Source organism: Varanus komodoensis, unplaced genomic scaffold (genome assembly GCF_004798865.1).
Source record: "Varanus komodoensis strain SLA01 unplaced genomic scaffold, ASM479886v1 scaffold1, whole genome shotgun sequence".
NCBI classification, from domain to species: Eukaryota; Metazoa; Chordata; class Lepidosauria; order Squamata; family Varanidae; genus Varanus; species Varanus komodoensis.
In genome coordinates, this window is record NW_025335268.1 from 114,788,236 (window position 1) to 114,805,039 (window position 16,804).

The 16,804-nt window shown below is 41.4% G+C and overlaps 1 protein-coding gene across 1 annotated transcript in view; it reads right to left on the bottom strand.

The window, feature by feature from the left end:
- Positions 1-16,804, bottom strand: part of SGIP1 (SH3GL interacting endocytic adaptor 1) — a 176,223-nt gene that overhangs the window by 81,163 nt on the left and 78,256 nt on the right. The window contains exons 9-12 of the mRNA XM_044441183.1: positions 15,346-15,357; positions 7,676-7,687; positions 5,478-5,502; positions 4,794-4,845 (exon numbers count right to left, since the gene is read on the bottom strand). Of these exons, the coding sequence (XP_044297118.1) occupies positions 4,794-4,845; positions 5,478-5,502; positions 7,676-7,687; positions 15,346-15,357 (101 nt within the window). The remainder of the gene's footprint in view (positions 1-4,793; positions 4,846-5,477; positions 5,503-7,675; positions 7,688-15,345; positions 15,358-16,804) is intronic.

A 16,804-nucleotide genomic window follows, 5' to 3' on the forward strand; every position in this document is an offset into this window, starting at 1 on the left:
TTTAAGTTTCCAGTTTGGCCAGAAGATATTAACTACCTATTTTAGATGCAAAATGCAGCAAACAGTGATACAGTAAAATAGTAAATACAGTGGTAACTTTGCTCACTAACTTTATTCATTCCACAACTCTGGTCATGACCCAAATCAAAGTTCCCCATAAAGTTCAATGTAAATAAAGTTAATCCATTCTGTAACCATTTTTTTAATCACAAAAATTTGAAACAAAGTGACAAAGAACAACAAAGTAACAAAGAACAACAAAGATCACGGTCATCTCCACCCCTCGAGCACGACCGCAATCATGTCCGTCTTCCCTGCATGAGCACGACTGCAATCACGGCCATCTCCCCCCTCATCCCGAGCATGACCATGATCTCGCCCATGCAGGGAAGACGGGTGTGATCTCAATCATCACTCAATCTGGAGTTTGCGACCTGAGGCAATTTTTTTCTGAAATTTCTGTTCGTAACTCGATTTGGTTATGAACTGAGGTGTTTGTGAGCCGAGGTGCCAATGTAAACTGCCTGTTTATGTGACTTTATGTGACTGCCTGTTTGGCATTAGACCACTGGACTATTTCTGGACTGTGCTTTCCCTTTTGTAAGATTGCCGGCTGCCCTTGTTTCTAACCCTGCACTTCTGATTACACTGCCAGCCTTACTAAGCTAAGTCTTGCACCAGTGCCCTAGTCCTGATGTACTGCCTGTCCCAATCCACTGCCCATGTCCTAACCATCACACTTATCATTACTATGGATGTTATTGTTATCACTGTGTTTTATGTTGCAAACCATTCTGAGAGCATTTGTTATAGTATGTTCTAAAAAACTTTTAATAAATAAATAAGTGGACTTCTGGCAAGGGATGGGTTGCACCTCACGAGAATGGGGAAAAGGTCCTTTGGAAATACTCTAGTGAGCTTTGTCCAGAAGACATTAAACTGAGCTGGGGAGGGGGGTTTCAGGCCCCCCCAGAAACTTGTCTGCACTGGACAAGTGTGGGGAGAGGATCAGGGCTGTGGGACCAGGGTGTTAGAGGTACTGCAGGGACTGACAAGATTCCTACAAAGAGGGGGCCAGTATCAAGGAAGATGGTAGGAAGGAGGAGGCTGGGGACTCCAAAGAAAGGAAGCTGTGGGAAGTAGCTGAGGTGCATGTACACCAATGCTAGGAGCATGGAGAATAAGCAGGAAGAGCTTGACGCTCTTCTGGGAATAGGAGGGTATGACCTGGTGGGGATCACAGAAACTTGGTGGGGTGAAAGACAAGACTGGAATGTAAACACAAAAGGTTATCACCTGCTTAGAAAGGACAGGAAGGGAAAGAGGGGTGGGAGCATAGCTTAATATGTCAGGGAAGGGATAGGATGCAATGAGATAGAATGCACCGCAGATGGGGATCCAGTAGAGGCAGACTGGTTGAAACTAAAGGGTTTTGACAGGGACCTGATAGTGGGGTTATGTCATCGCCCACCAGGTCTACTAGAAACCCTGGATGATGTCCTGACAGATCAGATTCTAAGGATATCTCGAGGGCAGGACACAGTAATTATGGGAGATTTCAGTCTCCTGGATATTAGTTGGGAGACTCACTCAGCAGTGACAGCCAGGTCATGTTGCTTCCTAGACGCTATAGAGGGAGGGTTTTTCATGCAGGGGTCTGAGAGGTGACAAGGGCGATGAACATCCTTGATTTGGTTTTGATAGATGAGGTACAGATTAGGGGAGCTCTAGATGTGAGTGATCACTCCAGCCTTTGCTTTGTGATCAGGGGAATGGGGATGAGCAGCAGGTCGAGCACTAGAATCTGGGACTTCACAAGGGCCAACTTTGGCCAACTGAAGGCCAGACTAGGGAAAGTCTCCTGGGATAGGTTACTGGAAGGCAAGAGAGTTGAGGAGGGGTGGATGGCACTCAAAAGGGAGGTTTTGGGGCGCAAGCGTTGATGATACCTCTAGTCAGTAAGGCGGGGAGGCAAAGGAGACTGCTGCCAAGGATGTGAAAGGAGGTGGTTAGAGGGATTAGACAAAAGAGGAACCTCTGTAGGAAATGGGTACTGGGGCAAATAGACAAAAGGGTATACCAGGAGGAGGAGGTCCATTGGAGGATTCTTCGCAAGGCTAAGGCTGATTACAAGCTGAGACTTGCAAAGACTATCAGGAGCAACAAAAAGGGCTTCTATCAACATGTAAATAGCAAGAGGAAGGGGAGACAAGTAGTGGGTCCGCTGAATAAGGAGGAAGGGGATCCAGTGACTGATACGAGAGAACAGGCACAGATGCTAAATGACTATTTTGCCTCTGTGTTCTACAGAGGACAAGGGAGATCCGCATGGGAGATTAGATGAGGCCAGGGACTTAGGGGCAAAGATTAGAGTCACCCACTCAGAAGTCGAGGGGCTCCTCAGGGTCCTGGACATTACAAAGGTGCCAGGCCCTGATGAGTTACACCCGAGAGTACTTTGAGAGTTGGCAGGGATTCTCTCACTCCCACTGACCTCCATTTTTGAGGCCTCGTGGAGAACGGGTGAAGTTCCAGAGGACTGGAGGGTGGAGTCAATGGTCCCAATTTTCAAAAAGGGCAGTGGAAGGGACATGGGGAATTTCAGACCACTTAGCCTTATGTCCATTGTAGGAAAAACAATGGAAAGGCTCATAATAGCGAGAGATCTAGTGATGCTAGATAGAGAAGGGAGGCCATACAACACGGCTTCCGCAATAACAGGTCCTGCCAGACAAACATTGCAGAATTCGATGACAAGGTTTCAAGGTGGCCAGACAGAGGGGATACAGTGGATGTGGTTTACCTGGATTTCGGCAAGGTCCTTGACAACGTGCACCATGATATCCTGGTTGAGCAACTGAGGAGTTTTTGTCCAATGGATTAGGGCATGGTTGAATGACCGAGAGCAGAGGGGAGCCATTAGTGGGGAATCATCAGGATGACAGCCAGTGACAAGTGGGGTCCTCAAGGGCTCTGTCCTGGGGCCGATCCTGTTTAATCTTTTCATCAATGACATGGAAGAAGGGGTGAGCAGTCTGCTGATCAAATTCGCAGACGATACTAAAACCAGGGCAGTGGCCACAACTGAGAAGCAGGTACTCTGGATCCAGAAGGACCTGGACAGACTATGGAATGTGTTCAATGTGGATAAGTGCAAGGTCTTGCACTTGGGGCATAGGAATGGGTATGAGAAGTACAGGTTAGGGGACAAGTGGCTGGAGAGCAGCACTTCTGAAAGGAAACTTGGGATGCTGGTTGACTGCAGGATAAACATGAGTCACCAGTGTGATGCAGTGGTCAAGAAGGCAAATGCCACCCTTGGTTGCATAGCCAGAAGTGTGGCTTCTAGATCAAGCGAGCTATTACTACCACTCTATATGACTCTGGTGTGCCTGCAACTGGAGTATTGTATTCAGTTTTGGGCTCCTCGTTACAGGATGGATGCAGCCAGGTTAGAGTCAGTGCAGTGTAGGGGCCACAAGGATGGTGACCGGTTTGCAGGGGAAGCCGTATGAGACGAGACTGAGGGAACTTGGTCTTTTCAGCCTGGAGAAGAGAAGACTCAGAGGGGGATCTGTTGGCAACATACAGGTATGTGAGGGGGTGTCACACGGAGGTGCATAGAGACTTTTTCTCCCCTGCAGAGGAGGGCAGGACGTGCTCCAGCAGAGCAAAGCTCAGGGAACCAAGGTTCAACTTGCAGGCCAGGAAGTACTTCCTGACATTTAGGACCCTGAGGGTATGGAATGGACTTCCGTGGGAGGTGGTTGAGGCCCCATCGTTGAGGGTGTTCAAAGATAGGCTAGACATGCACATGACGGGCATGTCATGAGCAGAGCCAGGAGTCAGACTAGATGGTCCGGGAGGCTCCTTCTGACTCACTCTGTGTTTCTATGTTTCTAAGTGGACTTTTAATTCCTCAGAAATGTTATTTAAGTTGAATTTTGGTATGATGTCTCTGTTACTGACCTTTTTAAAAATTCACTTTTACTACCCCATGCTGTTTCTCAGTCTGGCAGCAAGAATACAGTTTCTACATCTCCTATCTAGACTTCTTATTGATGTTCTTGTGCTCACCCATCAGATTGCTTTTCTGAAGTATGCGATAAACAGATTTTTGGCTTTACAAAATTCTATGAGTCATTCTCCTGCTTTATTTCTGACCCAAATCCCAAATTCTCCAAAAATGTTTGAATTTGCTTTGCTTCCTCCTTTTGTGTTAGTCAGCTACGATGATAAGCATGTCTGTTTTGATATATTATCAATTTCTTCTTGACAGCTTGCATAAAAGTTTTCACTTCTTCAGCATCAGCTGTTGGAGTGTAGACATGAATCATGGTTATATTGATAGGTTTTCCAAGAATTATGACTGATATCCGGTCAAATTTTGCATTATTTCCTGTTTTTGCTAAATCTTTGCTCAGTATTACAGCTACTCCATTACTTCTGAGTGCATCATCGCCAGAGTGATAAAACCTTGGTTTTTGACTGAAAATGTCATATTCCATTCTAACCTAATTCACTTGCACTCTCCTTATGTCAAAAACTACACTGTCGATTCACAAAAGGGTCAGTTTACATAAAGAGATGTGTATAGGGTTGAGTGATAGGTCTTGGCAAACCATAACAAGAGGTTATAGACAAAAAGAAAAAACCCTCTTCAAAAAAGAAAACAAATTTAAGACTTTTTTAAACAAGGAGACAGATATGATAAAGCAAGTAATAAATAATGCTACACAACTCCACTTTGGGCACACATCTTCCATGGCTTGAGTGAATTGTTTTATACTAACCTTAGAAGTTCTGGAGTAGGTGTTGAACGCCGGGGTCTTGCTATCTCTTCACCTGGTGCACAAGATACAGTATCAAAGTTATTTTCTCAGAGCTTCTTTTTGGGAAAAAATCACATTTATTTTCCATAATGACAGCTCCACAATATATCTTCTGTTTGCAGCACAATAGGCTTAAAACACACTAGGCTAGCTTTTCAAGTTACTTTTTTAGGATAAAGAGGTATTTCTGTACTAAGAAGGTTGGTGAGATCTGCAATGAATTCAAAATTGTTCATTTCTATTAATTTAACATGAAGATTCTACAACAGATTGGCTTTTGAAGTCACACATTCCATGGATTTCTGAACCAATTTTCACACCAAGAGAATGCAAAATGAAAAATTAGTTAATCTGGATTCATGTATTTGCCTACGTGTACATTAGCATGAAAGTGCATTAGTAGTGCTATTGTGCTTAACTGCAAAGCAAATGAATTCTGGTTAGGAAGGAAGGAAGGATAATTTCCATCAAGAAACAGATGATGGAACAAAAGATGCCTGACAATTTATGAAGCACAAACAGAACTGATTTCACAATATCAGTTCAACTTTAGTATGTACTAGGTAATATTTGCATAATTTATATTAGAAATATAAATAGAAACTTATATACATTATTTCCCTAAAAGAAATGCAAAATACTTACTAGATAAATTCCTTTTAATTGTACCCTAAAATTGGAAACAAAAATTACAGTTTAGGGCTAGAGGAATAGTGAGCAGGGGGTTGGACTCAAGAAACTAAATGGCCCCTTCCAGTTCTATGATTCTATTATTTAAGATGGTTATGCAAATGGAAGACTAATTCCATTTCTGGCTGGAAAGACAGAAATGAAATAGGAATGAACTCTGTTAAAATGAAATATACATTAACATGTGTATCCTCTTTACTGATTCATACATACACTAGATATAAGTGAATATGAGATCTGATGAACAGCTACCAGTGTACTGCCTGTGAATTATTTGATTCTTAATAAAAAATTTGATCACATCCATGATTTGTAGCTGCAATGGTGCGATATATATCTTGATATTAATTTGTTTTTCTAAAACTGGGTCATGTACTCATTTGTAATCTTACACACTTGAAGAATTGAAATAAAAGATAAACTTTTGAAAATATGAAAACAGGAAATAACATCTGTATGTGCAAAAGATAGCTCGATATCCATGGAGCTATCTGAATAGCTGCTGACAATGGGTTAAATTAAGACTGGCAATATTGTGAACGGAATGAATCTTTCCACTAATGGGAAGCAATGCAACACAGCAGGAATCCCTGCTGAGTCAATTTTCACAGATTTCCCCAGCAGCTCCCTGTATTGCCTTTTGTGCTGTTCTGAAGGGTTCCCCTGTCCCTCCACAGTAGTTGTTCAAGAGGCACAGGGAGCTGCAGAGAGAAGGAGAAATAGCAGAGTATGTCTCCCTGCTGCATTGTGAGTGGAACTCCAGTAAACATCACTCTGAATCTAGTATTTGCTACAGTATCAATATGTCAAGATTGCTGTGTGTTACTGTTAAATTGTTATCACCAACTTACAGTATTCCTTACCCAGGCTACATTTCTGCATGTGTTTCCCAAGAAAATGTTTTGCTCACACATTGGTCCTTTCAAATCATACTCCATGCAATGATATTTGAGTAGTATGCCAGAGGAACCCTATAGCTCAAGGAAGGGTGGCTAAAGAGAAAAGAACTATCATAATCAAGAATGTTTAAAAAGAGACTGAAGATGAAAAAAAATTCTAGCCAAGCCTGTTTCTGGAAATCTTGGCAAGAATCAGTTGTTCTAGAAAACTCCACAGCACTCTGTACAGAATATGCAAGGCATAGTGTGATACATATAACATTGCCTTATAAGATATATCTTAAGATAACTTGTTGAAATAGAACAAATAATAGGAAGTTAGTTTTGCATGACATTTGAACAATAATGGAAGCAGTCTAAACAAATCTAGAAGAGTTAAAGAATTATACTGATTGATAACCTGCTTTTGTTTTTAATGGTGTGGGTGGGGGGGATATAAGGAACAAGAGATGCTGGTATAGGTTGGTTGTTTACTGTGTTGGTTGTTTTTTGAAGATCACTTTTTGTTTGGAAATTTTAAGTTTTAAAATTAATGTAAAATAAAAAATAAGGCAAAGTTCCACAAAAAGTAAAGCTTAGCTTTACTTGCATAATTGTATTTACATGAAACATAATTTCTATGACCGCTGGATAAAAAACACAACCATGTTGCAGCCAGTGCATATATTCTGATTATGGAATTCTAAATTGAAAAGTTAAGAAACTCAAGTCAATCTCTCAGAAGCAAAACTCTGATAATTTCATCTTGGAAGCAGCTGAATGGGCTTTATTCATGTGTCCCTTTGCCTGAGTTTTACACATACTGGTAAATTTTTCCCTTAATAATCATGAGAGTTGGTCCATCACTTTATTCAAAATGAAACAATCCTAACAAAAGTCCTTGTGATAGGAACATTTAGATTTTCAAAAACATGGCATGAAAACCTGTGGTTTGTTGTCCCATTTTGTAAATTAAGCAATATATTAACTTCTGTTTTTACACATTCACTATTATATACAACCAAGCAATATCCAATTGCCAAATAACCTGAAAGAGCAGTAGTTTTTATATTATTACACCTAGATTAGATTAAATTGCTGACTTTGTAGTTTACAAAATCAAATGAAATGAATTATATTTTATTTATTTATTTAAAACATTTCTATGCTGCCCCCATCGCAACAAAGCCTCGGGGCGGCTCACAAAAAATACCAAAAAAAAAAAAAAATCATTTCTGCCACCAATTTAATGTGAAAAGTCATGCAAATTCTTACCGGACTGCGCCTCTGTGATCAGCAAAAAGGAAGAGAGAAGAGATACCTAGTCAGAGAGTGACAGATCAATAGTAAAAACAGGCTATGGATGATCCTCCTCTATGCTTCACAAACAGGCAATTTCAAAATCTAATTTTCCCAGATATCCTTTGTCCTCAGTGCTATTCAAGACAGTAAACCTGTTTCATGCATTTTGAAAAATAAATATTTATAAAATGATTGCAGTATTTAGAGAATAAATTGTAAGCTGTGAGGGACTTTGGAGTGAGTGCATATATAGAAAACCTAAATTCAGATTAAATAATGAAGAACAATATATTCAGCCTTTGCAAGTTATGCCTGTACATTGTCATGAAGCTCAAGCACCCGCTCAAGATTTCCAATTGTTTCTATTAATTATTCACAAATGTGTACTCCATATATTCCATTTATACTACATTTCCATAGAGAATGGAAATGAGAATGAAAAATGAAAAAAACAAATACTTGTTAACAAAAGTCAAGGAGACTCCACTGTTAGACTTGATAGGTTTACATTTTACTTTAACGGCAGACTTTGCCTTTGTTCTAAACTTTGATGTGGAACTTTGATGTCATGTTAACAATCAGTTAAATCAAGCAGCCACGGAACTGAATTGGTCTTGTTCAAATAAAGCAAAGCACTCCAAAAGATACAACATATCAATCTTGCATGCTTGGCTTCTCATTTGCACATTACCTGCACACTCCTATGCACACCTACTTCAGAGTACATACACTGAGTTCAATTGGGCTTACTCTCAAGTGTGTAGAGAATTGCAGTCAAGAATGCTCCTACTAATCTGAGTGACTCATAATTATGGGCTTTGCAAGTGGCCTTTTTGAGTCTTTAGATTTGAATTTACTAGCTGCTCAACTTTATAGCAGTTAAGAAATTTCTAATAAGTAATTCAACAGGAATGGGTTAATTAGAATGGAAAGACACATAGTTAGGTCCAGAATCTACTAATGAATAACTGAAGTCCCACTGATTTCAGTGAGCCTACTGTGATTAAAGTTGGGTTCAAAAATGTTTTATGTTTTAGAATTCAGGAATATTATTAGAAAGAATGCAAATATTAGAATATCAACTCTTGTATTCTTGTCTTTATTTTAACTATAGAAGAAAAGGTAAGGATGGGTGCAGACCTCATGGTTAGGGGACCACATTGTTATCAAGAACTTTGGTTTTGAAAAAGACAAGTATTCATTCATTTGAAATGGGCCATAGTGGATAATCTTCCATGATTTGACCTCTACTCCACTCTGAAAAACCCACAAAAAGAGAAGTTGTTTGGTGGAGGAATTATAGTGGAAGAGGAGAGAGACAAGGAAAAGCAGAGCCAGGCCTGCACTAGCCCAGCCAAAAGTCTTTTGTTTTTCTAAGAGACAATTGAAGGGAAGTTCCAGAATAGCTGGTTGCTGATTAACTGGAGTGGCCTGATCAGCTAGAAGCAGTTGTGTGGGTGGGGTGATTCATTCTGGTTCCTGACTCCTAGCAGAGCAGAGCATAGAATAGCAGAACAAGCTGTCCCAGCTGGTCTAGGGCCTCTGAGATACAAGCAGCCAAGCTCCCAAGGAGCGAGTGGCCAGAGTGAGTAAATAGGGAAAACAAACAGGAGGTTGGTGGGGAAAGTTGGTGGGGGGTCCCCATTTGTTCCTCTTTTTTACTTCACCTTAATTCCTCTCCCCACCCACACACGCACACACATTTGTTTTTCTCCTTGTAACACACTCTCATTTACTAGTAGGGTTATGTTGCTAACTTTTAGTGAAGACATTCAAAAGTACCAGTTTTCACAACAGCCCCCGCTCCCAAGAAAAAAATCACTAAGGTGGCACAATGAACAAAGGAGACTCCACAGTGGTGGTGCCTGCAACAACAGCAACAGCTGCACACTAGTGTCCCTGTTACAAGAAAACATGACAGCACTGGAGCAGTGAGGGTCCACTCTCCATATAATAAAAGAAAATGAACAGCTTTTAAACAGAGCAGAGGAGCTGCAACAGCTAAATGTAGCCCAGAAGCAAGAAGAGCATCAGCAAACTCTGGGTGAGCTGATGGTGAGCACAACTGAGGAGCAAGTACTCCAGATCCAGAAGGAACAGGACAGACTATGGAAGTGGGCCAGGGATAAGTGCAAAGTCTTGCACTTATGGCATAAGAATGGGTCTCATAAGTACAGGCTAGGGGATAAGTGGCTGAAGAGCAGCACTTGTGAAAGGGATCTCAGGGTACTGGTTGACTGCAGGCTAAACACGAGTCACTTGTGATGGTCAAGAAAGTGAATGCTTCCATTGGTAGGTCACCAGAAACATGAAGTGTAGATCGAGAGGGGTATAACTACCACTCTGAATGACTCTGGTGTGCCTACATCTGGAGTATTGTGTTCAGTTCTGGGCTCCACATTGCATGAAGGATATAGCCAGGTTAGAATTGGTGCCGTGTAGGGCCACAAGGATGGTGTCTAGATTGCAGGGAAAGCTGTATGAGAAGAGACTGAGGGAGCTAGGCCCTTTCAGCCTGCAGAAGAGGAGACTCTGAGGGGATCTGTTGGTGATATATAGGTACATGATGGGGTGTCACATGGAGGTGGGTAGAGACCTGTTCTTCCCCTGCAGAGAAGGGCAGAACACTTTCCAATGGAGCAAAGCTCAGGGAACCAAGATTCAGGGTGGATGCCAGGAAGTACTTCCTGACAGTTAGGACTCCTAGGGTATGAAATGGGCTTCCATGGGAGGTGGTTGAAGGCCCATCACTGAGGGTGTTCAAGGATAGGCTAGATGTGCACATGGTAGACATGTCATGATCAGAGCCAGCTGGAGCTGGGGATCAGACTAGATGGCCTGGGAGACACTTCTGACTCCATCTGTTTTATATTTCCAAGCTGAGGCAGCAGAAGAGAAGCCTGAGGAAAAGGAAAATTAGGAAACTCACTGGAACAAGGTGACAGACGCAAAACACTCTGCACCAGTGGAACTCTCTAACTGCTTTAAGTTCCTTGAGGAAGGAAGGTGTGAGAAACCCACTGTGAACAAACTACATGACACACTGTGTAACTCTGAAAAAGAGACAAAAGTCCAAGCAAGAAAGGAAAAGGATGATAAAGCTTGCAACAACAAAAGGAGAAGAGTGCTAGTTGTGGGAGATTCCCTTTTGCGTGTGATGGAAAAATACTTATGTTTCAATGACCCAGAGAATCACCAAGTATGCTGTCTCCTGGGCACCAAGATTGAAGACATAACCAAGAAGTTCACACATCTCATACAACCCACTTATAAATACCCCTTCCTTCTCTTCCACATGGGAACTAACGACATTGCCATGTGAAGCTTTGCTGAAATAACATAAGACTTTGAAGCTCTAGGGAGGAAAATAAAAAACACTGGGACCCAGATAGTCTTCTCCTCAATCCTACCAGTACCTGGAAGAGGAACTGGCTACAATGGTGGTGCCATAACGAGAGAAGATGATTCTGGGACTACAAGCTAAGGATCCTGGAAGATAGACAATTGGCAAATGATGGGCTGCACCTCACAAGGCACAGAAAGCAGATGTTTGACCACTACATGAAAAAGTTCATCAGGAAGGCTTTAAACTGAGACATATAGGGAAAGGAGATGTGCAGCATGGCATACCATCACCTGGTAAGGACTTATATATTTCAACAGAGAAAAAATCTCAAGCAGGGTCCAACACCAGTCTCCCAAAAACATAGGAAGAAAACCAGGGCACACCAAGCATGAACTTTGATGTCTCTACACAAATGCTCAGAGTATGGGAAACAAATGATACAAACTTGAGATGACAGTACATGAGAACAATTATGATCTTATATGAACAACTGAAACTTGGTGGGCTCTCCCACACTAGAGACATTTAGGGCAAAACTGGACAGCCATCTGAGTGGGATGGTGTACACTGGTATCCTGCAACAGCAGGGGGTTGGACCCAATGGCCTTCATGGCCCCTTCCAACTCTAGCATTCTATGATCTTATGACAGGTTTGGATGCTGACAGTAATCAACTATCTATATGATTAGTTAAGGATTCCGAACATTACATTGACACTGAGAAGATAAATGCAGTTAGCTCCTTTGATCATGTACAAAAATAGCTAAAGAAACATCTTATATGTGTGGTAGGGATAAGCAACAATTGTCAGGAAGCTTTGCAAATTTTAATCTGACCTCAAGGTCTTTCTTTCCCCTTTCACTTCTTTTTTATTTTTAAAAATAGACTGCCAATTTAGACTCCTATTCTGGCTGCTTAATTGCAGAAATAAGTGGATAGGGAGATAGAACAGATGTGTCAGAAAACTTCTAAGTGAAGTTATCTGTTTAATTCATGCATATTCAGAGAATGGCATGGAATACAGAACTACAGTCTTCTATTTTTAAATATGACATATGGGTCCAAGAACAATTTAGGCAAGCCAACCAATCAAAGCAAGTAGGTTTCCAACTACCAAAGTAAGTCGCAATGATGGCTCAAGTCATATAAGAGTTCATGGTAAATATGTCTAATACCCATATAGAAATATTGAAAATGTTCTTATTTTTTCCTTCCGTATTTCTCCTGCTTATTTATTTGTATGGGATTATAAAAACAGTAAGAATTCAAGATATACCAGAACACATCTGGAATCATATTAAAGTACAAATTGGAATTTCAAGTAGCATCCCTGTGTCACAGTACCGCAGAATCAGGCATCACTCTCTGATGGTCAGCTTTTCCCTAAGCAGAGATTCAATTTTGCCTGCTACTGGCCCATCAAGGTAAGTTGTGGCTGCTTGGTGGGGGAGGACACATTAATCACCACCTCTACTGCCTGTACACATTTCATAAGCTTCTGCATAGGTAGACCACATTGTGCCATGGAAACCAATTCTCCTCAGCAGCATTTTGTGTCATCCACAAAGTCTCAAGACCTCCAGGTGCTGCACACCTTCAAAAATTGCTTCATACTGAGTATGCAGAGCAGGAGAAATTTCTCAGGTCGAGAGAGATTAGCATTGCAAGCACTCACTTTAGAGAACCCATCCCTGTTGGCACTGCAAGCAAGCCATCCTACTTTGAGCACTAGCTCCCCAACACCTTCCTCCAGTGTGAGAAGTCCAACTCCATTTCTGTTAGTGTGTCCATCCTCCTCCATCTTTCTCCATGTTTTCCCCCACCAATTCACCCCCAATAACAGGGTTACTCACAAACGTCTCTGAGGAAACTTTTCTAGGACCATGCTGTCAGAGAGTGACTGTGTCACAGAAATAGCTATGGATGTATATATTTCCACTATTCCTAGCTTCTTCACACTATCTAGGATCTTATTATTGTAACTATCCCAGGAAAAAGAGCTTCATCTGTCACACCATGCATTATCAGAATTAGACTATCTGTTTGTATGCTCTGTGGTCTGGTACCCCCTCCCACAGAAGAATTCACACTTGAAAATACCTGTTTCCTGACTTTAGAGGGAGGAATGGCCAGGTAACCAACCACTTGATTCTGGTCTTTTTTTTTTTTTTTTTTTTGGAGGGGGGGCAATCAAAGTGATTCCTTTTTCACCACTTTCTCTTCCATGAAAGGTCAGCAGGACATTGTCAAATAGATAGAGAATTCTGTGAGTTAAGATGCTGCATCTTTAGAGAGGGAGGGTTTTTGACTGTGAAATCAGGGCACAGAATACATATTAATATACTTCATAAGTGTTTTTGAACTGTATACTCTATGTATATGCAGGAAATAACTGCTTGTATCTGATTGGTTGCTCCTTCGGTGAGCACATAGTGAGAATGTAAGGGAGGTGCTATGAGCCACTGTTGAATTTTGTTCTTCAGCTGAATTTTGTTTTCTATTCCCATGTGACATCCCTTTTACAACTATACAGCTGAAGTACAGGAAAAAGTAGCTGTGGCTGGAAAGAGAGAAGGGACAAGTTACTCCACAGGAGGTTAGAAATGCTCCAATTCAAGTAGCACACTGGGAGCCAAGTGATTTCAAATTCAGGAGGACCAGAGGAGGAGATGGTGCTGACAAACTCTCACAGAGCAGCCTGTTTAATGGACAGGAGCAAGTCAGGAGTGTCCAGCTAGCTGGAAACTTGGTGCTCACTACAGAAACAACAGGCAAGTGGACCAGTCTTCCAGCTCACACATTGATTTACAAGTACAGGGGTTACCCTATGCTTTATTACATTTGGATAATTTGGACAAGTAGCCAAAATCACAAAAAATACAAAACCCTGTATTTATTTATGCACAATATTTTTATTCTGCCTTGTAGCCAAAGCTCTCCAGATTGTTCACAAAAGTACCTAATGTCCAAAATTATTGTTCTTAAATTATTGTTAAAGTTCAGGCAAGGAAAACAGTGTGGTGAAATTAAAGATAATCTATCCAACATCAGTCTATCAGAGGGAAGCAAGGAGCAGCTTATCTTAGATGGCAAGACTTGTGGTTCTGTTAAAGGGCAGCAAATGGTGAATTATTTCATTTATCATATTTTAATGAGGTATGAGGCAGAGGCAGATTTTGATTTTCTGCTACCAACACCAAGATATCATGGCCTGTCTCTGACCCAGCCTCCTTTAACAAAATCAAGCAGTGGCTTGAATGTTGGACCATGACTCAGGAGATCTGGGTCTGAATCCGCACTCAGCCATGAAACTCACTGGGTGATTTTGGGCCATTGACTCTCAACATAGCTACCTCATAGGGTTGTTGTTTCAAGGATAAAATAGAGGGCAGGACTAGCTAACCCACCCTAGATTCCCTGCAGGAAAAAGGCAGGAGAGAAAGAGCTGAGAAACTCTTGGTCACTTTCCATATGAGCAGTAATAAAATCCCCAATACCGAAAATACTGTGAGAATAAAAGACATTTTAATAGTTTCAGGAACAATGGAGAAACCAGAGGCTGAGTTATAGAAATTCATATGCCCATATACACAGAGACTACAATGAAGAACTAGCAGTTCTATGTCTGATAGAGTCTAGATCACCATAGGAAAATTTGGAGCCACAGTTCAGAAACATACACTGAGCTTGGTGTTGGGACTGACCCTTCCTCTGACTATACAGCTGCTGTAGAAAGAGCCATGTCAGCTGTGGCTTTGAGATAAGACCAACCTACAAGCTGGCATTGTGTGTGGGGGGAGGGGGCAAGGAGCAGGTTCTGTCTCAGCTTGTCCTCCTTGCAAGCAAGCAGATAAGGCTTGGTAATTAATCTTTGCTTCTGCACTTCTTCTGTACTCAACAGGATAGCTGTAATCCTCTAAGTCTGGAGGGTTACAGGCACCCACATGGGATTGTACTGTGATCCAGACATCTCTAGAATACAAAACATCAATTACTTATTCAGTATTTCACAGTATGGTATAATGCTATACCACTATATTCTACTTATTTTGAGTACTATCCAATGATTGTGCAGGAATCCCACCAGTGACACTGCACAAGTCTAAATCAACACTAATGCAATCTCACCATGCATAATGTCACTTGCACAAAATGTATAAAATATTTAAATGTGGCAAAACACATAACCACTATGCATTTTAAACATTATGTTTGTAAATATATAGACTGATTTTTGAAAAGGACAACACTAGCATTACTTGCTAAGGAAAATAATCTATTAAAGACAATTTCTTACCGGACTTTTCCTCTATGGAATGCATTAACATATAAAGAAAGGAAAAACAAATACACATTTTCAATTGTGCATGAATTTTTGAGAAAATTAAGATCATTCATCATTCAGTGAAACATTTACATTTCATAGACAATCCTTAAGCAGAAGTAATAGTTATTGAATTCAGTAAAGCTTAATTCTAATATACGCAAGTTGCTTACCTGTAACTGTCATTCTTCAAGTTGTCATATTTGCATTCACACGTGTGGGCTTTGACAATGTAGCACAAGGCCAGGATCAGAGAGAAAATTTCATAGGAAAACATCATGAAGTGGGTGGGAGCCCCTCCTTTCAGGTCCCAGGATGGAGGGGGTCACACCCACTGGCTCAGTAGCCTTGGAGACTGTGTCATCTCCAGGTGTCCAAATCAACAACATAATGTCCAGTCCTGCTGAGTGTCTGAAGACCCCACCTGTGGTAGGGGTAAGAGGCATGGCAACTGACAACAGCCAGTGGGGTGAAGGGCAGGTTGTGTGAATACATAGATGACCACTCAAAGAACAACAGTTACATGTAAACAACTTGCCTTTCTTCATCATGATCTCTGTGCATCACACATGTGGATGACTAGCAAACTTCCCTTTTGTGGACAGTGGGGTGGGCACCTAATAGATTCATAGAACACTATAGTTGGAAGGGGCCATTAAGACTATCAGGTTCAACTCCCTGCTGTTATAGGACACCAAGTTACACCATCCCACTCAGATGGCTGTCCAGTTTCTTCTTGAATGCCTCTAGTGTGGGAGAGCCCACCACCTCTCTAGCCAGCTGACTCCACTGTCATATTGCTCTTACAGTAAGGAACAGACTGTGCTTGTATTAGAAACATAGAAACAGAGTGAGTCAGAAGGGGCCTCCTGAGCCATCTAGTCTGATTCTTGGGTTGTAGGTTTTGGATGGATGTTGTCAACCTTTTCTTTCATTCTGCCGATATATAGGCTCATGCTTGCCTTGAATCCAAGTGGGCCCCAATGTATATCAGTTCCTGAGAAGGAACAAGTGATGATTTTTCATCATTAATGCACAGTCTGAGCTGGTGTAGCAAAGTGCAAGTGACAGTAATTGATTTTAGCAAGCCCTCTCTCAATGAAGGGACCAGCAGGCAATCATCTAGATAAGGGTAAACTTGAACCCCCTGGAGTCTTAGATGGGCACAAATGGTGACATGCATTCAGTAAATACCCTTGGTGCTGTGGCAAGGCCGAATGGGAGCACACTGAATTCATATGCTTCCCTACCAAGAAAAAACCTAAGAAAATGCCTATGGGTAGGGTGCATTCTTATGTGGAAATAAGCATACTTCCAGTGAACCAGTCCTGCCCTTGTAGTAATGGAAGGATGTTTTGTAGTGTGGTCATCCTAAATGTCTTGGTCTTAATAAAATGTTCAATCCACGCAGGTCTAAGATGGAATGCAAACC